The 20,951-nt window shown below is 36.9% G+C and overlaps 3 protein-coding genes across 5 annotated transcripts; 1 reads left to right on the top strand and 2 right to left on the bottom strand.

Annotated features, from left to right (window-relative positions):
* Window positions 1-266: 266 nt before the first annotated feature.
* plscr3b (phospholipid scramblase 3b) lies at window positions 267-8,252 on the bottom strand. 2 transcript variants are annotated; one of them, XM_027169496.2, is made up of 9 exons: window positions 8,073-8,252; window positions 6,075-6,137; window positions 4,382-4,588; window positions 4,122-4,210; window positions 3,993-4,035; window positions 3,547-3,767; window positions 2,239-2,400; window positions 1,845-2,006; window positions 267-1,692 (listed from the first exon to the last, which is right to left on the bottom strand). In XM_027169496.2, exons 2-9 carry the CDS (start codon window positions 6,085-6,087, stop codon window positions 1,633-1,635), a joined length of 957 nt encoding a protein of 318 aa, XP_027025297.2. In that variant the 5' UTR covers window positions 6,088-6,137; window positions 8,073-8,252; the 3' UTR covers window positions 267-1,632. The 2 variants fall into 2 exon arrangements, with proteins under 2 accessions (XP_027025297.2, XP_047677586.1); XM_047821630.1 differs by lacking the exon at window positions 8,073-8,252 and adding an exon at window positions 7,462-7,483.
* Window positions 8,253-11,056: 2,804 nt separating this feature from the next.
* LOC113657620 (protein ALP1-like) lies at window positions 11,057-13,095 on the top strand. Its single transcript, XM_027169547.2, has 2 exons — window positions 11,057-11,359; window positions 12,067-13,095. The coding sequence occupies exons 1-2, from the start codon at window positions 11,244-11,246 to the stop codon at window positions 13,034-13,036; spliced, it is 1,086 nt and encodes a 361-aa protein (XP_027025348.1). The 5' UTR covers window positions 11,057-11,243; the 3' UTR covers window positions 13,037-13,095.
* Window positions 13,096-13,909: 814 nt separating this feature from the next.
* LOC113657621 lies at window positions 13,910-18,361 on the bottom strand. Of its 2 annotated transcripts, none has more exons than XM_027169550.2 (3): window positions 18,253-18,361; window positions 15,722-15,865; window positions 13,910-14,919 (listed from the first exon to the last, which is right to left on the bottom strand). In XM_027169550.2, the coding sequence occupies exons 2-3, from the start codon at window positions 15,846-15,848 to the stop codon at window positions 14,243-14,245; spliced, it is 804 nt and encodes a 267-aa protein (XP_027025351.1). In that variant the 5' UTR covers window positions 15,849-15,865; window positions 18,253-18,361; the 3' UTR covers window positions 13,910-14,242. The 2 variants fall into 2 exon arrangements, with proteins under 2 accessions (XP_027025351.1, XP_027025349.1); XM_027169548.2 differs by lacking the exon at window positions 18,253-18,361 and adding an exon at window positions 16,178-16,337.
* Window positions 18,362-20,951: the final 2,590 nt, after the last annotated feature.

Here is a 20,951-nt window from a genome sequence, read left to right as displayed (position 1 = left end):
AGATTAAGAAGTAACTCTTTCTTTTAAGTGTGCTTAGTAATCAAACATACAGGCAGAGTACTGGGCTGTATTAAAGCTGCAGTCATTGTTTTGGACCGGGTTATATTGTGTCCTTCCCCTGCAATTTGTCTTTTGAATACAAAAGCATGTGTCTTTATCACACCCAGCAATTTGCTTATAAAAAAATTTAAACCAGCAGAGTGAGACAGAGATCATTCCAAATACTTGGACCAGTTTGGGGTTGATTCATCAGGCTATGTCAGTTGTGTAGTTTATTAGTTGTTTATTATCACGGGTGAGTAAAGCCTTCTCAAAGTTATCAAGTAATTTTACAGTTCATGATACATACATGTACATGCATATTTTGACATACAAAGGTAGGTTTTTGTGCAGGATGAGGTAAACCTTCTTCAGGGTAATACTAATAACATTATACTTTATTTTTCTGAAACCTTCTGAAAGCCTTAGTTTTACTCAAATAATAAAAAAATTGGCTATACTTTAGCTTTTGGTGAAAATAATATGGACGGTTCAGGCACTTGTGCAAAGCAAGATTAGAAGCATAAATTAGTTGTGTAAAGATTTGCTTTTGACAAGCAAATTAGACCACATTTTAAAGTGATAAGTCTCACTGACATCATCAGGTGCATCTTTACAGGCACCAATTACACTTATATGGTTATTAAAAACAGTTTAAGGTACTTCCTGTTATGCTGAACACATACATTTGACAAAAGTCTGTTGCTGTACACTTTTTCCTTCTCCACACACTGTGGGTTCTTTAAGCATGTCATCATCCACCACAGGGAACACAAAATAATGGAAATAAAAGAATTTCCAGCAGTGGAGTCCTCCCAGTTACTGCTCAGTTTTTCCTCACCAACTGGTACATTAATATTTGGGAGCCTATGAGTAAACCCTTTACTGCCCAGGTTATGTAGTTATTTATCAATTGTATTGTTTAAAAAATACTATAAGTATCTAAATTAACACTATCTAATGAAAATAAGGAGAGGTGTGTACCTGGAACCACAGACAGACCTTTGGAGATTAAGAGTTAAGGAAAGAAAAGTATTTCTAGACTACATTACATCTTTTGTCTAACTTATGTATATAACATGTCACAAAAAAATATAAATCTTTGCGATTGTAGATAAGAGGTACACTGTAGCATTGTTAGTGTCCTCAAAAAACCATAGAAAATATTTGAAAAGAAAGATTTGATGGTAACAAAAGTGGTTTTTGAACAAGACGGCAAAACCTTGATTTACAAATGTCTATCCAATTTATAAGAAAATTACACTATGACTGTGACAAGCAAAAAGTGATAGAAGTCAACAAGTGCATACAAATCATTTTAAACTAGAAGGCATTAAGTTAGTCAAGAAAATGGCATGCATATCACTTGTGACAAACATGGGTGAACATGAAAGACTGGTTTGGGTTGACAACATTCCCGTGTTATACAAACATCATTTTGTTTCCTATAGTTCAGGTGTGATTCTTATAAAATGAGAGAAAGCAGTAAGTCTGTGAAAAGGCCTAAGGCTCCTGGGTTTGAGCAACAGGAAATGGATAAAAAAAACAGGAATGAATTATTGGAAGAAGGCACGTTGGAGAATGTCGACTTCTCTAAGAGAAGACCGTGTTACGTTGGTTGGAGTCTCCCACTTTTTCAAAGAATATGAAATCCTACAAAGACAAAAAGAACACAAGTCATTAAGCCTGCATTATGTACATATAAGATACTATGACAAATATATATGAATAGTTTGGTTGTGTGTATTTTGAAAACACATCATGTTCTCCATTACATGCCATGAACATGTGATGTTGAAACTCACAATAAGGAAGCAAGCACCCATCAGGACAGCTTTCATTTTCACATCCATGTCCATGGGAAACTGGATGCCGAAGTTGTCTGCGTCAGTGAACGCCTCCTTTAGTAGTCCACTCCACTGCTTACTGATTCGACCAATAGACTTTCCTCCATCCTTGCTTTTCAGCTGAGGGAAAAATCATGCATATGAAAGGAAATAGCAAATAAAGTTTTATTAAGACTAACATGACAACTCGATGTAACACTACTACTAAAAAACAAACAAACTATAAAGTCATCAAATTACTGACCATTACAGTTACTTGTCTATGCAACAGAATGCAGTAGAACAGAAATGTTCATAGATAATTGCAAAAGTACTGTAGCTTTGACTAACATTCTGAAATCACCATTCATACCTCAAAGTGGACATCCCCACAGCAGTTGCAGGCTAAACAGGGTCCCTCTAGTTTCATCAGAGTCTCTTTGTTGGCACCCTTGATGGAGAATTTTGGGTAACAAGGATGCCAGTCTTGGGTCACATATCCGATGGTGGTGCCAGGGGGTGCCTGCACTTCCAGCTTAAGGAAATACCCTCATGTTAGTCACAGCAAAGGTGTAAAACCTGAAATTAAACTAACTTGAGTTTTTCCTCTGCTAACTCTCACATGGCAAAGTGAAACAATTTAAAAGGTCACAAGTTATAGAATATGGACATTAACTCAGTGACCCATAATACTAATGACCACTTGCTCAAATACACTACCAGATCAACAGGTTTCTAATTTCATGACTGATTAAAGCAGGTATAAATCCACAGTGGCTTGGATGGGTTTCTAACTGAAACATAATGGAGCTCTGAAACCTAGGTTACAAAAGAACAATGGTCATTACAGATACATTACAGATATGCTAATTGAATATAAACCAAGCAGACTACTCAGATCATTATTATCAGGTCAGTTAGAGATATCAAGGGTTCACTCAAAACAAGGTGCATCAGCATTTAATTATTATGCCACCTATAGCTGGAATCAGCTTCCAGAAGAGATCAGATGTGCTTCAACAGTAGCTCTGCATTTACTGAATGAGCACTGTGCTGCTTCACACTGACTGCACTTTTTATCCAAATCACTTTTACTCCTGTTTTATTCTTTTTAACATATTTTAAACTGTTTTTATTAGAATCACATTTATTTTCTTTAATTGTTCTTTGTTTTTATTATGATTTTATCGTGCGTTTCTTATTTTTCATATTTTTTTTCCTCTCTTATAAATTGTTTACTAATTTCTATGTAAAGCACTTTGAATGACCTCTGTGTATGAAATGTGCTATACAAATAAACGTGCCTTGCCTTGAAAAAAGTTTTGTCCAGGATACTGTATCTTATATTGGATAACCAGTGTCAGAAGAGGTACTGTAACATAGCCTGATTGTACTACAGTCCAGACCAAGTACTGTTCCATTAACCCTACTTTATTTTATAGACTGAATTGCAAGCATTAAGGGAAAAAAAAGTTTTTGAACTGCTTTGCTAAATCTATTAACTAGATCAACCTCTGAGAAGCTTCTTGTGCAAAGCACTGAGCAATAAATATGTGTTTAAAGCTAAACAGACTGCAATCTTCAGGGTTCTTAAGCTTATCTACAGTATAGTATACAAAGTTGATGGCAGTTAATCATTAAAAAAGAGAAAATTTGATGCACAGCCCTGATAAACCCATACCTCTTGCATGCAGCATGGGCACCAGCAGGAGGCACAGCGAAAAGGGCGAATCAGCCGTATGACCTCCCGATCCATGTTGTCTTTAATCTTCATGTCAAAGCTTCTCAGTGAACCACAGCAGTTACGTGTGCAGCAGTCATTCTTCTCTTTGGCCTTGTAAATCTTCTGGCCCACGCTGTTCTTGATCTCATATTGATTGTTAGTTTCAAAGCCAATGAACGCTGTGGTATAAATGAAGCTTTTATAAAATCAGAAGACTACAGAACAGCTCAAAAAGTAACATTAAAAACTTTTATTCAAGAATTCAGTAAGTGTTTGCTAATCATGACTATGCACATCTTGACTCCACCCCAAACCTTATTCTGAACCATTTCAGAAAATCCTGACTCAGCTTACATTGCTTTCACTGTAAACAGTAAGGCTAAGAGGGATATAAATAAACTCACCTTCCAACAACTCGACTTTCTGGTGAATCAGGATCTGGTCAATCTAAAGTTTAAAAGGGACAATTGTGGTTATTGAATGAACCCATGGAAGCAAGGGAAGAATAATAAATAAAATAAAATGACAACTACCTGCGTTAAATATTCTAGACCTGGTGGTACTCCTACTGGCACTGCTAAAGGTGCTGCTGCAGAAGGGCCAGTGGGTAATGGAGCTTCACCTAAAAATACAAAAACATTATATTGAATTTGAATGTGTACTGTACACTGGTGACACACGAAAGTACATCTAGCACCCTTTAAGGTCCAATAAAGAATCCAACAGCAGAACAACAGAAGACCCCCCCCCCCCCCATCTAATTCTCAAAATAAATTCTTCTCTTGATATTTGCCTGCATATGCATTCATCTGGATTGGTTGTTGTGGTGGACCACCCGGGCTTGGCTGGTACATGACTGGTTGATTTGGGTTGGGTTGGTAGCCCATGTAGAATCCCGCAGGTGGAGGACCATGATCCCCGTAACCCCCTCCTGGGTAGGGGGGCACAGAGTCTCCCATTTGGGGCATGGGGTATGGAGCCTGGTGTGGGGATGAATAATCTGATCGCAAAGAAGAAAGAAATAAGACTGTTAACCCCAGGACACAGGACACCATGACCTATAACACAAACTAGTCTGCTGTAAAATGTTAAAGCAGAACAAGAAGTCAAAGTTCATCAAGGAGGATGTAGGAGTGGCTTTTCTCATTTCTTGCTCAGGGTTCAACACTTGTTAAAGGTATATTATATTCAGGTATAGGGCTTACTGATTAAAACTCTAACAGTCAAGTAACTAAATGTAATTCTGTAAGCGTGTTTGTTTAAATGGGTGTTCACAATTTGCAAAAAAAAACCTTCATAATCTACAAAAAGTCCAAATGGGTTTCACTTAGTTAAGAAAAGCTTAACAAGTGAATGGAAATTTACATTAATTTCTCTAGATCTTTTACGCAAAAATCACACAAAAATGTGTTGGACAACCATTAGCTGATGAATACAGTGACAAAAGCACAATGGCCAATAACATGAGCCCTAATGGGATTTGAGAAATCACATGACCGTCCCTCCAACAGCAGAATGACAAGAATTCTCTCATTGGTGACAGGCTGAGACAGACATGCAACTGTATTGTTTACTCTAGCTGCTCTTTTCAAGCAAAAGTCTTATGCTTCATAATAATTTCAATCTAATATTTACAAAGTATTACATGTTGGATCGTAACTTTTTCTTTAATATGAAAATAGCTAAATTAAATTAATGGAAGGACAAAAAAGTTGTTTGAAATACAGTGATGTAAAGTACTGCCCAGTACTGACTGTAATTATTCTTTAAATCATCAGTGAGTGTCTTATAGGCTATATAGACAGTTATTTTCCATTGTCACATTAAAAACATGGTTGCAGAAAACAAACATAATGCATAGTGAGTCACCAGACACACTTCTCTGCCCAGAACGTCCTAAACGATCATTGCATCCCACAAAACTTTGCATGGCTGTGAAAGAATTAAGGCCTTCAGAAAGGTGCATGTGCATGATTAAACCATAAACAAATAACTTTAGATGATATGAAATTTGAGAACTTCTAAAATGTTTTACAAATATACAACTCACAAAAAGTGACGTGTGCTATACCCACTGCCCTTTATGGAGAGTTTTTTCTATTGTTAAGGGCAAGCCTAAGCACATTCAATTCATATAGACACGATGGCACAAGTTGTGGAACTAATCCTCCTTGTTAGTGTAACTATTATATTCATTAGTTATTTCAAAATGTCTTTTCACTCCATTTTGGCATTAAACTTACAAAAATCAAATGTTGTGTTTTGGAAATGTGTTTTGGAATAAAAAAATCCTGCGAGAACACAATACAATACATTTAATAGACTATTGAGAACCCGGAGAATATTGATGCAACTGATCCAGTCAAACATCACAAAGCCATTGCACTCATTGTAAAGTAGAATTTTAAAAGGTCACATGTCACTTGAGGTAATATGATCTAACATTTTACCACCTACGCCAAACCTGATTCACAGAAACAATTTACCTGGAGCCGACATGTTGCAGCAAAATGTGACAACTGACTTCTTGTCCTATTAGAGACTAATGTCTGCAACACAGAGACACAGAAATAACATTTGTTACAAGCGCAATCACACACACAAAAAAAAAAAGTTAGCAAGGCAAGGTGAATATTTAGGGAGGACAGAATGTCAGGAAAACTTGTGGGTATTCCACAGAAGGAGCTTATCAACGCCAGGTTTGATTGAAAAATACTAGTTTATGTTAAGGGTGTTTCAATAACAATCTTAAGACGAGGAATTGCTAATTCAAGTCTGGCTATAGTAATCGATGCATCGGAAGGACTAAAAATCTATTTAATTACAGCATACATGTCCGATAAAAACTGCAATGAAAAGGACGATTTGGTTTTTTGCTAGCAAGCAGGAATTACTCATTAAACTCTACAACAGGTACTGAGACTTAAATGAAAAACAGGAAACCAACTGAGTATTAATAAAGCTTAAAAATTCCTATTCACAACAGAGGGAAATTATTTGCAATTAGACCAAAAATCTGATGGTGTTATCAAATAAGTGTTCAATTATCCCACTACGATTATGGCTTTAAAAACTGCATTATCAGGGTGAAATGCTTAGTACAATGTTAAATATCAAACAAACTAGATTTCAAAATGTTAACTGCAAACCTACTTGGTTGCTTGTAGTGTGATTAGAGAAATCAGTGATGACTTATGTCTCATGATCTGTACACTCAGTGTTCCTGATCACCTTCAAAGTTGCATTTATACAAATTTCCAGTAGTAGTTGATCCTTTCCCAAACCAAAAATTTCAGCAACCTGAAGACTCTGTCCACCAAGACACAGCTTCATAACACTGGTCCTGGGGTCCATACTGTCCTGTACACGTTGGTGCTTAATGCATTTGCTAATTTCTCCGCTAGAGGTCGTGGTATAGTTTGGCTCCATTTCAGGATATCTCCAGCACATACATGTGAACGTAAACTATACACAGAGGCCAACATTGCTCAACCCACGGCAAACAAAATGTCTGTCACAGCACAGTGAGGTGTATTTTGAATTCAGTGGGTTGCAGCAAACAAACAAACAAACAAAAAACTCTTATAGGGAAACGTAAGCAAATGAAACAACGGAGTTTCTATTTTTAATACAATAAGAACACTGTGTCAAAATCTTAGCAAACGAAGAAAAATGTACAAACAACATCCGGGATAATTACAGACATTCCAGATAAATGTAATCCGAGCTAAACAAGCAACAGTCTGTTTTCACTCACAGTCGAGAAGTCAACGATGCTAAATGAAGGAAGGAGGAATTCATCTACAGAAGTAACATTATATAACATTTTTTATATATATGTTATATTATATATATATATATATATTTAATAACCTGAATCGTTGTATTGTAGTTAAGAATAGGCAAGTCGTTAAAATAAAGCCGATAAAACAAATAGGAGTGTAAAACAGACTGAATTGCTGAAGCAGGCGCGTCTTATCTGGACTAGAGGAACATCCTCCTGCTCCTGCACGTTTAGCTCCAAGTGTCTGGATGCTGCCTGACTGTCTATCTGTGGAACATACGACACACTGGCTGCTCAGATAACTCACTACAGCTTCCAAATGTTTACCAAGACTACAGCTACAAGTAAAATAACAACAAGAATGTTTCCAGACTTTAGAGTCTAAAGATTCGAGCGACCAATCTTGGAGAAAAGAAGAGAAAAGAGAGGGGGGAAAAATCGAGACACAACAGAGTACATATACAATTGTAATTGATGTACAATGGAATTCCTTAAAACGGTACATACTGAAAAAAAATCACCCAAATCTACATTAAAACATATACTAACTTCGATGGAGATTCTATTACGAAACCAGAAGTGTTTTCCTGGAAGTGCAGAAACCTCCCCCTTACAGACGGAAAATTCTGCCTTTACATACTAGTAACATAACTGTTTTTTGGTGTAAAAAACGCACGTATCTGATCCGATTAAGTCTTACCGTTTAGCAGATGACCTCAGAAACAGATCGGAGATGTTTCTCTGTGCCAAACTTGTCAAATGGTATTGATGTATTGACAAAAACAGGAACCTGCTTCTCTGATTTACGCACACGGTGGACCTGAGCTTGACCCATGAACACTCCGCCCAGATAATACATTTTCCTCCTACACGCCCTTCTCTTGTAGCTTTACTCCTCCATTTCTGACGCGTTTTATGGGAGAAAAGTCACCAGAGTCCAATTAACCAACAACAAAGAGCGAAGAAACATATCATCCTCTGTTTATTCTGTCAGTGGATTAATAGATGAATTTACACACCGCACTTTCTGGGTTTTACTATAGTCGCTTAGACGTAGACATTATGAAACAAAATCGTTTAAACACACTACATAAATCTGCTTATACTTTGTTCTTAGAAGTTGTTTGTTTACACGTTTCAATAATAGCCCTAAGTGCGCCATCTGTATGTTGAGAGAGCCAAAGCACAGACGTCTTTACACCTACATTTAATCTCTGAGACGTGTGTTGGAGATGAGAATATGCTATGAGAATATGGAGAAAGTCACCTCTGCTGTATGGCCCCTGGTGTATTATTGATACAAAACTATTATATTATATTGAACTGTTTGTATAAAATGTATTTTATGTTGCTGGTTGGCATCCTAAGTCTTTACTGTTTCTTTGTAAATCTTTTTTTGGCTGCTTGGAAAGGCTTTAAAATGTTTAATCCGCCTCATATTTTTGTTATATACAATGTTATATACCTGACTTGTTGAACATCCCATTCTATAACCATGAAACATTAATAAGGAGCCCCCGATCCTTCCCTGTGCTGGAGCACAAAAGGGCCTTTCCCAAACTGTTGCCACAAAGTTGAAAGTGTACAATAATCTAAAATATCTTTGCATGATATAGAACTAAAATTAGCCATCCCTGGAACAAAATGGTTTAGCCCAGTCCTTGAAAACCTATGTATTACTTAATGCTCTCCAGATAACACGTTTACACTGCTCCAGAATCCAGTAGCAGTGTGCGTTACACAACTCTGACACAAATATGGTTGATGTGAACTTAAGCTTGTGTGCAGCTGCTTGGTTAAGGAAACCCATTTCATGAAGCTCCTGTTGCACTGTTCCTGTGCAAGGGTTGCTTCCCAAGCAAGCCTGGAACTCTGTAGTGAGTGACAAACTAAAGGACAGGCTATTTTTACATGTACTCGGCATCCCTGCTCTGAGAGTTGGCACGAACTACCACTTATTATCTGTATATTATATTCATAGTACATATATATTCATTTGTATATTATATTCATAGAACATACATATCTGTAAATTACTGTTTATAGTAATAACCATATATTTTTTTACAGCACATATCCTTCTGTAAATCTGTATATTGTTCATAGTATGCACACAACTGTAAATCACTCCATATTATCACTTACTTATTTAAATCTTGTACAAACTGTATATCCTGCACTTGCTACTATTGCACTCTGGCATTTCGTTGCCTTGTACTTGTACATGTGAAATGAAAATAAAGTTGAATCTAATCTAATTTAATCTAATCTAATCTAATTAATAGCTGAGTTGTGGTTGTGTGAGAGCCCTTCCAATTCACGATAAAAACACTTACAGTTGGCATATCTAACAGTGCAGAGATGTCATGAATTGGCTTGTGGCAAGGTGGACATCAAGTCGCTAAGCTTTTCCATATGGCATATTCCACTGTAAATGGTTGTATATGGACATTTCATTGATTTGCACATGATTTTATTCACCTGTTAGCAACAAATGTGGTAGAAAACCTGAAAAAAATGGCAAAAAACATTCTTAGACCAGATTTTAAACAGGGCATACGTGTGTTAATTTCAAATCCAACTGACTTTGGGAGGTCTCACAGCTAAAACAATAAATCAGATTAGTACTACTGTGAAGGAACTGCCCCTGAAGCTTTAAGATTATGTTGTCATGAAAAAATAACCTGGCACCCTAGACACTATAAAGATCCGGCTCTCTCTCCAAATTGGTGACACGGACAAGCAGAGCAACTGTCAGAGAAGTGTGCAAGAGGCCAACTGAAGGAGAAACAGAGCTCACTGGCTAAAATAGGAAAACGAAGACAAAGCACAGGGCAAAAACTACAAAGGATTGGCTTGGAAACAAGGTCTGTGTTTTGGAACTGCTGAGTCAAAAACCCAGAAAATGGCTTTGAGCATAATTTGGGACAATTGTAGAAATTTTTGTTAAGGCATTGGAGAAAATGCCAAAATCAAAGACACATCAAAGACAACTCTATAATCTAACTCTATTATTCCTACAAAAGGTCAATGCACCAATGACTATTATCTTTGGTTCTGTCTTTTGTTTTTGTTTTTTCAATAAGTCTGAGGAAAATATATTCAAATGGATTTCTTTAGGAGCAGGAAAAAAATCCAATTATAATACACTTAAATTTGATGTTGGATACAGCTTGCCTAGTTTTTGCTCTGTGTTAATTAATTTATAAGTTAGTTATTTGATTGATTTCCTATTAATAAATCGAATAATAAATTACACTAAAGTCTACGAGCTTGTATGTCTTCGCCCATACTGACCTCTACTGTATTCACTCGAGGTTGCCAGAAAATGTACAAATTCCCACCGATGAAATGCATGAAATCATTCGAAGGTGTTTCAATCACAATACACACCAGAATGTAATTCAGTATGACTTCAGCAATAAACTGCTGATGACCGTTTAAACAAATGCACAATTTATGTTAGGTCCATGATTCCAAATTGTGATGTGATATATATATATATATGTATATATATATATATATACACACACACACACACACACAGTAGTTTTTTCCTTGGCCTGGTGAGAGCCAGTCATAGTGGATTAGTTTACCTGTTAATAGATGGGAGTGTAATGTGTAATGTAATGTAAATTCTGCTAGCTGATTGGATGCTGTTTTACATGTATTATTGCCTTATTACGCAATGCAGTTAGCGTAATATTGGCCCAAATTTATCTCATGCTAACGCACTTTTTCTCTCAGTCAAATACAACCAAACACTTCCTCCATCTCACTGTTGTTCGTTCGATTCAACACGGAAGTAAGAACCTGAAACACGTTTTTGCGTCATTTCCGACTTTGACGCGCTGTTTGGGGAGAAAGAAACATGGATATCTCCACCAAAACATGTCTATTGTTGGCTCTCTCCGAGCACTCAAAGCTCATGAACAGATACATAATTCACACCAGTGAAGAGCTTGAAGAACAGAAAAAGCGCACAAGGTATTGTTTTTGTCTTTTAAACAGGTTTATCAACAATAACGTGCTACACTACTGTTAACAACGCATCTGTGTGTAAGTGCATGTGATCGAAACAAGCCTCCAGGTTTACAATGTTTCCAATAAAACAGACTACTACAATGTAACAACATATTGCAGTTGTAATACCACTGTATTCTGTACATTTGTACTGATTGCACACTTTAGTACACCAGTGTGATGACATGGCATTTATATTTATGGTTTTATTAAGTATTAACTGCATTTCAGGTCCTGATTTTTTTTAATCAGCTTTAAAATAACAGCAATAATATTCACTGAAGTAGTTAATACAGCAATTCACTACATGAACATTGTCTCAAAAACATTGTTTTGCTGCTGTTTGGAAAATCTCCTGTGTTTACCCGCTTCACACAGGCAAATGTGTTTTTCCTCTTATTTATATTATTAATTTGCTTAAATCCCTAATATATAAGTAATGTAAAATTCACTAATGATGGCTGTGTAAAACACTGAAGCAATCAGAATATCTGGAGCACACACTATGGACCACTGACATCGTTACAACCTACTACTGAAAAACTCCATAGAAACATGTACATTTTCCATAAAGTATAGAAATGTTTGTGTTTGCAATTAAAGAATATTTGTTATATCAATATTTGAATATCAGAGAATAATGATCTTGATTTTTTTTCTCTTCCTTTTAGGATAGCAACAGCTGCTATACTCCGCTCACCACATACAGTGACCCCGAAGACTGGGACCAAATGGGAAGTCATGCCGAACGTGGACAACGACGCTTTTTATCATCCTTACAAAGTCACCAAAAGACAGTTTGATTTTCTTCTGATGGTTCTGCAGCAGCAAGGACTGAAACGGCAAAAAGCCAGAGGTCTGCCAACAGTACCTGTAAGAATGAAAGTCTTGATGTTTCTGTGGTACATGGGAAACCAGAACGGCTTTAGAGACATCTCGGACAAATTTGATGTCTCAGAGTCAACAGCGCATAAGTCTGTTTTGGAAGTGCTTACCATTTTTTCCAATCTAGGTGCATCCTTCATCTCTTGGCCAAATGCAGGGAGAAAAAAAACATCTTCAGCTGCATTCCAGAAACTGTGTGGCCTTAGCGGAATCATTGGTGTAATTGATGGGTGCCATATCAAGATAAATCGACCAAACATAAGAGGGGGAGACTACATGAACAGACAATCATATTATTCTGTCCTCCTTCAGGGGATTGTTGATGAGAAAGGGCGATTTATTGACATATTTGTTGGGCCACCAGGCCGAGTTGATGATGCCAGAATGTTGAGGGCCTCCCACTTTTATGCAGACTGGCAGGAGAAAATGGGCGAATACAGTTTGCTCGGAGACAGCGCTTATACTGACCACGCTGACCCATTTATCATCACTCCAAAGGCTGATAATGATGCCCTCAGTGAAGATGACCAGCTCCAAAACTCCTGCATCAACTCAGGGAGGGTAGTTATAGACCAAGCTTTTGCAAAAATGAAGTGTAAGTGGAGGCGAGTGAGAGACCTCCAGAACACCCGCCTTGAAAATGTGGTGATGATTATAATGGCAGCCTGTTTCCTCCACAACATGTGTATAGGTGACAACGAAGCATGTGAGGAGCACCCACAAGGCTGTCCAAGAAAGGCAGATGACAATGTTTAGGATAGGTTTATAGTTTGTTATGCTTACATGACAATACAATTAAAGTATTCTTACATAAATGTGTTGTCTATGGATTGGCATGCTAGATTCATTTACCACACTAGCTTAGCTAACTGGCTAACTAGGTTTAATTGTTATTTGGTTCCTCAACCAAAGCTAAACATAGACCTTCCTAAGTTGCAATGGCAGCATATACTTTTAGACAATCCTGCTCCATATCCAGCTGGTTTTAAAGCTTGTGTTTGTAATGAAACAAAATCTCCAATATCATGAAGTAAAATGCTTCTATTTTTGTAGAGCAGCTGCTTACCTTTTTAGACAAGAATGACAAATTTTTTAGGTTCATCCTCACTGACAGGTTTTGAACATTACTTATTTGTAGCATAACTTATGACATCAGTATATTCACATTTCAGTAACAGGGATGAAAACAAAAATCTTCTCCATATCCATCAACATAATGATCTAATTTTATGTTCACACAGAAAATTGAGTAAAACTGACTACTCATTGAAATGGTGGCCCTAAGTAATATTCTAAAATCAGTTTCTAACAAGGTTTAGGAAAATCTGACATTTTACCTAAAAAATTAAAAAATCTGAATTGGTCTTTCTGAAAGTAATTTAAAAACAGCACAGGAATAAAAAAAAAAAATCAATCTTTAAAATATACAAACTCTTTACAGTCAGTTTTTTTTTAATATTTATAAAACCTGGCCTGGGATTAATCCAGTTATGTCAGGTATGTGATTTAGTCATGGTCTACTATTTGTATTTTTTATGTCGAAGTATGTTTTAGGCATTATTCATTTTGACAAAGTATCAATTCAAATGAAAGAGTCACCCTTATTATTGAACACAATCACTCAATATATACTGTAAACAACAAGTTTACTTCTTGTTCTCAGAATTGAGTCAGAAATTTTAACCTGACCACAGAATAGGTTACATTTATAAATGCAAACCTGATTCCAAACAGCCTTTTTGGTAACAGAGGCAAATCTGATTTAACATGAAATAAGCATAAAAAAAAAGTATCAAGCCTTAACCATGTAAATTTGTTGATTAGCACAATTTAGAACTAAAACAATCATACACTTCGTTATTTAAGGCTATGCTAGGAAAATATTATGGACAAGGAAACACATTGGGGAAAAAAGTAATACCAGTACATCAAAGTATGTGTTGTGTGCACACACAGAGGTGGTCACATTTTCTCCAAGAATTTGCACATTAGCTCCTCAAACCCTTTCTGAGCAGATTTCATTTGGGCCAGAAGTTCCTCATGCCGTCGCTGACTAGCTGCCTCAGATTCCCTTAAAAAGTCCAGAAGAGTTGCATAGTCCTCTTCTTGCCTTCTCCGCTTGCGCAGAGGTTGTGTTGGTGAAGCTGTAGGTGTTTGTCTTGATGCAGGTGAGTCTCTATGACAGTCAATACCAAATGTCTTTCGTCTGCGCCCCACTATACCTTGCACCGAGCCGACAGCAGACAAATCAATGTCATGATGGCTGTCCAACAGCTCTTCCATCTCTGTAAAAAACTGGAACCGAGTTTTTGTTGGACTACTTATACTATTATGTTCTAGGACTTTCTTGTATCCATCCTCAAGTGTGTACCATTTTCTAGCCACCTTACTTGGGTCAAAGGTCTCCATAAACTGTTTGGAGAGTTTATTGGCCATATCCAACCACAAGTTTTTTTTCTGCCCTTTTGCAGACTTCAATCGGTAATTTAGCTCCTTTAAAGTTCTCGGGAGTCCTCTGCCATCTGCCTCCAGCTGGCTGCGGACTAAATCGATCAAGAAGCGTGTTTGCTCTTTATTAAAAGACTCATTTGGTGGGAAGGGTTCGACTGAGAGAGATGTTTCTGCCTCCAGATTGTTCTCTATAAGAGGAAGAGAAGAAATACACATCAGCAATCATCTTGACAGAAAGCACATTAGATTCTGACAACTTTCATCCTGACAGTAACTTGTACTGTTATATATGATGTTTACATAAACTAGTGCTGCATCACTGCCTGGTTTGGAAACAGCACCACTGGCAACCGTAAAGCTCTGAAAAGGGTCGTGCGAACTGCCAACCACATTGTTGGAGGTGAGCTTCCCTGTCTCCAGGATATCTACACAAGGCAGTGTATCCATGTCACTTCTGTACCTGTACAATCTGTTTTGCACATAGTAATTTGAATATATTTACATATATTTACACATACATTTATAAGTACATATTGCATATAATGTGTAGTGCTACTGTAAGGATGCCAAATAGTACACTGTGTGTACTGACTATATGTATGATCATATTGCACATGTTTATTGGTTGATTCCATATCCGTTTGTTAATTGTACATATTGTACACACATATTGCACCAACTATATGTATGAGCAAATTGCAGATTTTCACGTGTCAACTCATTATCTATATCTTATCTGCATAACTGTTCTGTAATTCCTGGAGTTTGCTCCTACGAATTTCACTCACCAAGGCACATGTGCTGTGGTGATGTGACAATAAAAGTGACTTGACTTGCTGTAATGACACCAATGTTCCTGATCTTCCTTGGAGGAAAAGTAGCAGTGTGTTTTTTTTCTGGTGTTTTGAACAGTGAGTGAGGACTCTGTTGGTGCTGGTTTTCTGTGGATAGAACTTTGGAGGTGGTGTATTTCTGCATGTATGCACTCACCAGAAACATACACAGTGACTCCCTCAGTCATGGTCTCTTCAATATAGCACGCTGTGGCTTCGCGCGCTGCCTGGTACAGTTGCTCAGTGAGAGGGATGTTCCTCTGTGTGTCCACAAACAGAGTCATTCCACTGTCTGCCAGGACTAAAGCGATGTAAACACACACACAAGTATACAGTCATCGTCCATTGTAGCTACTGTCAGCTACAGTGAACTCTGTGCCACATTTAGTGAACTGCAGAACACCAAACAGAGAACAATAGTAGCGAGTAGCATTAGCAACAAGCTAATCAGCTAACGTTAGCGACAGGAGTCATGGTAACGCTGAAGCCTGTCCGACTCTTAACCGCACGTGGCATGGTCAGTTATAGATTTAACCGTACTAACAGGTCGAAAGCAAACACTTATATTCTCGTTTAAAAGTAGAAAAGGACTACTTTATTGCGTTCGACTTACCTCGGAAGTAGGAGCTCGGAAATACGTCACTTTCGACCTACGTGCGGTTACCCGATCTGCGCCCGACCAGGATTACGGCCACGCATGCGCACACTTTCTTTTTTTTTTAAACAACATTGTCTCTTGGCCGATTTGTTCGTCGCACGTGTCGTGTCAATAATCATCTCACATTGTTTCATTGAAAAAATATATTATTCGTACATCAATTAAAAAAAACTTTTTTTTCCACGACCTAATTTTATGGGATAAACGGTCAATAAAAGGGTTATTTAATAAAAAAAAATATATTTTTTTTTTTAAATATAAATTGAAATCAAATACATTGATATTTATAGAATATAAGCTTTCACATATTTAACCTTCAATACAAATCTCAGAATGGATGGGGTATCAATCAGCAATAGGCTAATTTGCAGTGAACTGATTAGGGTTAGTTATATAGCCCTTACATGTCAGCTCACTGTATAGCAATATTAAGTACTGGTTTAAATAATATAGGCCTAGTAATGAGCTCAATATTAACTAGCATGACAGTGTCTCTGTGACTAGTTAGCCCAAGAGCATAATTAATGTATGTACCATATAGTAAGCTTAAAATTATATTTTAAATAAATTGTAATGTTTGTAATGTTTAACAAATATGAAAATTATTTTAAAATATATTCATTGTAAATGAAAAAGTAATAAATCACAATATAATATGCCTAAATAAATTAGTGGTAAGTGAATTAATATCCCAAATGGATCTCTAAACGGAATGAGCCCTCCCCATCACCTACAAACTTTTAAAATGTATGACTAGGTCTGTCAAGTGATTGATGAGTTTGCAGAGTGTCCATGCTTCAAGACCCTGGTCCTCTAGTCCCCATATACACCGCCCTATGCAGGTCCACATATGCGCCGCCCTGTGCAGGTCCCCATATGCACCGCCCTGTACACTTCCCCATATGCATCGCTCTGTACACGTCCCCATATGGATTGCCCTGCTCCAAACACACCTGATTCAACTAATCAACAGCCTTCCTGAGATGAACTGGGTATGAAAAAAAGTAAGAGTAAATTAAAAGTATCAATAGATGTGTTAAATTGACAGTAATATCTTGTTGGATCCCAAAGTCGAGCAATGAGTCCAACTGAACTGATCAAACTAAACTAGCTTTCATCATCAGCTTACAACTGAGCAACTTCACCCAAAATATGTTCCAAATCATCTGACTCGCTGAATCATGAGTCAAATATTAGAAGGTGTAGAGACTCTTTACAGACCCTGATTTAACCTTTCCACTAAACCTCTTGTGAGTGTCATTCAGATGCAGTTATTAAATAAAATAAAGTACAGCCAGTACCCTGGGTAATTAAACACACATTCATTCATTCAATCATTTTCTACCGCTTATCCGAACTTCTTGGGTCACGGGGAGCCTGTGCCTATCTCAGGAGTCATCGGGCATCAAGGCAGGATACACCCTCGACTGAGTGCCAACCCATCGCAGGGCACACACACTCTCATTCACTCACGCAATCACACACTACGGACAATTTTCCAGAGATGCCAATCAACCTACAACACAATTTAATTTAAACACATTGCATTTTATCCTATAGGGAAGACACAACCAAGTCTATAGAAAACAAAGATCAGCTGATTAAACAGGTGGAATCAGATGTGGTTTCTGCTGGATTGTAACAAAAAAACTGCAACTACTCTTTGAGGATATGATTCGACATCCACAATGATTGGAAATCTTGTTTCCACCCCAAGTTCTGATCTAAAAGTAGTAGAGCTTTGGCTAGGATAGTTACAGACATGGTTACCCAGAACAAGGTCATTTGTATGCATAGTCTCTTGATCTCTAGAAATGATGTACAGTGAAGGTCAACTGTCCTGCATATATTTGTGCATAAAAACCATGTATTCTCGTTTTAGTAAATTTGGGCGTAAAACAGCGGCATTTCTTTACAAATCTGAATTTACAAAGAACTAAAACCATTTGAACAACCGAATAGTTACGTATCAATAAAAAACAACAACAAGTTGTATCAAGTAGAATGTAATTCAAAAGTAATCTAATTACCGTTCACAGTGAGCCGCCATATTGCTCTGACGTCATGTTTGTTTATGTTATGGGAAGGTGGATGCTGCTAAAGACCTCAGACATGGAATTCCGAGTTCAACGGATGTTCAATTCCACATCTCCCTGTCGCAGGTCGGGTTTTCCCGACTTCCCAGCACAATAGATTGCAGCAGTTTAATTAATTTTAATACAATTTTCATCATGCGTTATATTGATGAAAGCATCCTCAACACACCAAGAAGTCCATCAAAAGCACATCCTCATATAGGTACAAATAGATCAGCGTTTATGAATACCATCAAGTGAAAAAAAAATGTTATAGAGCAATTATACTATAACATCGACAGTAGAGGTCAGTAAGGACTACTACACAAGAACCAACAGACACTCTCAGGACATACAGAATTGCCTATGCATTCCTGTAAATCACTCATTACTCAAGCAATATACCAAGATCAGATCAAAATGGATCAGAAACAGTGTAAAACAAAATCAGTGTAAAATTACAAGGTATAAGATAAGTGAGAAACAAGCATTAAACTTTCTAGGGAAAAGGAAAATTCTAAAAAGGACTATAGAAAAACTTACCAGGGCATGTCACAACAATAGTCTTCACATGTCTGGACTATGAACTATAGAGGATAAACAGAAGCATAAAACAAATCCAAGCTCAACTAAATCACACTTATTCATGCATTACATTCGGAAGAGACCAATTCTAAAAGGTATTAATTCTATCATTTCAAAAGGTGTGTTTGGTGCAAAAAAGTGTACAACAACAGACAAACACCACAGACGTGGTGTAGCATGTTTTTCGCAGGATATAAAAGCTGATTTCAGTGCAAAACCTTCAGGTGTTTACTAGTAAGCTGAAGATGAAAAGGAATTTCACTTTACAGCATGACAATGACACAAAGCATACATTTAAATAAACAAATGAATGTCTTAATCAAAAGTAAAGACAAGAATCTAATAAAAACTGTGCACATGACATGCTCTTACAATTTAATTTAATCTAAAATGTTTTTTTTGCAAGAAAGATGTGTGAAAATAATGCCAGGTCAAGACTCTTCTCCAAAAAGATTAAGCTTTTTTTTCCTTAAAAAGTTTCTGATTGTTTTAAACATCTTTATGTCATTTCTTACTGAAGGTGGAAAAGCTCTGACCTGATTTAGCTTGTTTGCATCCGTTTACATCACAGTTAATTCATATTTATGGCTTATGTCAAATAACACTAATTTAGCCAATAGAAGGATTGATACAAACACATTTCTCTGCAAATTAACATTGTCACTGTGATATGTCAGTGAACATTTCACAATAAACAATAGGCAACAATCATGTACCTTAAATGTACTATGTAACATGTAATAGGAGTCATTTAAATCTCATGATTTATCAGGATCTTATCAAAGCCTCTGTAATTATTTTATGAAATATTTAAGATTATAACAGCATATAAGCATGCATATTGAAGATGCTGAATTACACAAAATCACAAAGTTGCTGGACAAATTCACTACTCAAACTAATGTCTAGACATACAACTGGTTTATTCTTCAATACATTGGAAAGATCCAAATGACACAGGATTCATGTAATAACTCTGTATTCCAGGATCAATCATTTGTGAAATCGTCATCAACATAAGTCCTTGTGAACACAGTAGTGAAATATGATCTATAGGAGATAAGCCTTTGCCGTCTCAGCTAGACATGCTTTACAGGCAACTACTGTTCTATATTTGGCTCTGCTGATCGTTCAGGGTACTTATAGGGCAGAGACCCGGAGGTGGGCGATGGCAGAGATGATCGTGGTACCAATTAGAGTACTCGGCGCCATGTATCTGAGCTTAGATTGTGTTGACAGACTTCTGGGCGGGCTCGATGGGCATTTGTGGGCATTTGTAGTACACTGAGTTTATTTACACCGTCCTTTATCTGTCAACGACCTCTCAGTGTTTGGTGGTCCCACAGGCCAGAAATAGCATTAATTAGGAGAGGGAGGGAAAAGAGGAAGAGAGAAAACGTGTGGAACTGCTGGTAGGCCATCAACAGAGGTCTACAGGGGTCTCGACCTCTCTCTTCTCCATCTGTGTTTGTATGCCTGCCAGTACTACAATCCCTTGTGGATGATAAGGATTGAATCCAGCAATGAAATTGGCAAGACAAGATTATCAGATTCTGTGCACTGACCACACACAGAGTCATCCAACTGCACATCGCAGTTCTTCATAAGGTGTGATGAACCTTTAGCATAAGGCAGTAATATGTCCCCATAAACATATGTAAGAGGCATGTTTAAGCCATATTAGAAATTAATTAACACAACAATCTGGACTGAATATTGTCCATTGTCTGCACAGCTTCAATTTAGATGCTGTTTATGACAGAATCTGACCATGAATTAAACGTAGAATGATTATAGAGATAATGCAGTTTTACAAACCAGAATTATTGACACCCTTGAAATATTGTATAAAAATAAACATGATTGTAACAATTCACAATCTCTACTTAATATATAATTAAACAATAATACATTAAAGAAACTGAAATCTTTTTAAAATAGCTATTTTCCCCCAAAAAACTGGCAAAACTATTGCACCCTCTTTTTTATTAAAAAAAAAAAACATTTAAAAATAAATCATTTTCAGTTAAGTTGTTAAAAAGCAATTTTCCCTTTTCTTTCTCCCTTTA

Source organism: Tachysurus fulvidraco, chromosome 1, assembly GCF_022655615.1.
Source record: "Tachysurus fulvidraco isolate hzauxx_2018 chromosome 1, HZAU_PFXX_2.0, whole genome shotgun sequence".
NCBI lineage: Eukaryota > Metazoa > Chordata > Actinopteri > Siluriformes > Bagridae > Tachysurus > Tachysurus fulvidraco.
This window is presented reverse-complemented; position numbering and strand designations above follow the sequence as displayed.

What these genes read in the sequence shown, in the direction of transcription:
- plscr3b (XM_027169496.2), bottom strand. An exon ending in CCAGATGAATGCATATGCAG is followed by an intron (nt 4,211 to 4,381) that starts GCAAATATCAAG and finishes TTGTATTTTTAG; the next exon opens with GTGAAGCTCCATTACCCACT. An exon ending in GTGGGGATGTCCACTTTGAG is followed by an intron (nt 2,007 to 2,238) that starts GTATGAATGGTG and finishes TTTTTCCCTCAG; the next exon opens with CTGAAAAGCAAGGATGGAGG.
- LOC113657620 (XM_027169547.2), top strand. Translation starts at nt 11,244, where the DNA reads ATGGATATCTCCACCAAAACATGTCTATTGTTGGCTCTCTCCGAGCAC. An exon ending in GAACAGAAAAAGCGCACAAG is followed by an intron (nt 11,360 to 12,066) that starts GTATTGTTTTTG and finishes TCTTCCTTTTAG; the next exon opens with GATAGCAACAGCTGCTATAC.
- LOC113657621 (XM_027169550.2), bottom strand. Translation starts at nt 15,848, where the DNA reads ATGACTCTGTTTGTGGACACACAGAGGAACATCCCTCTCACTGAGCAA. An exon ending in AGTCACTGTGTATGTTTCTG is followed by an intron (nt 14,920 to 15,721) that starts GTGAGTGCATAC and finishes TTCCTCTTATAG; the next exon opens with AGAACAATCTGGAGGCAGAA.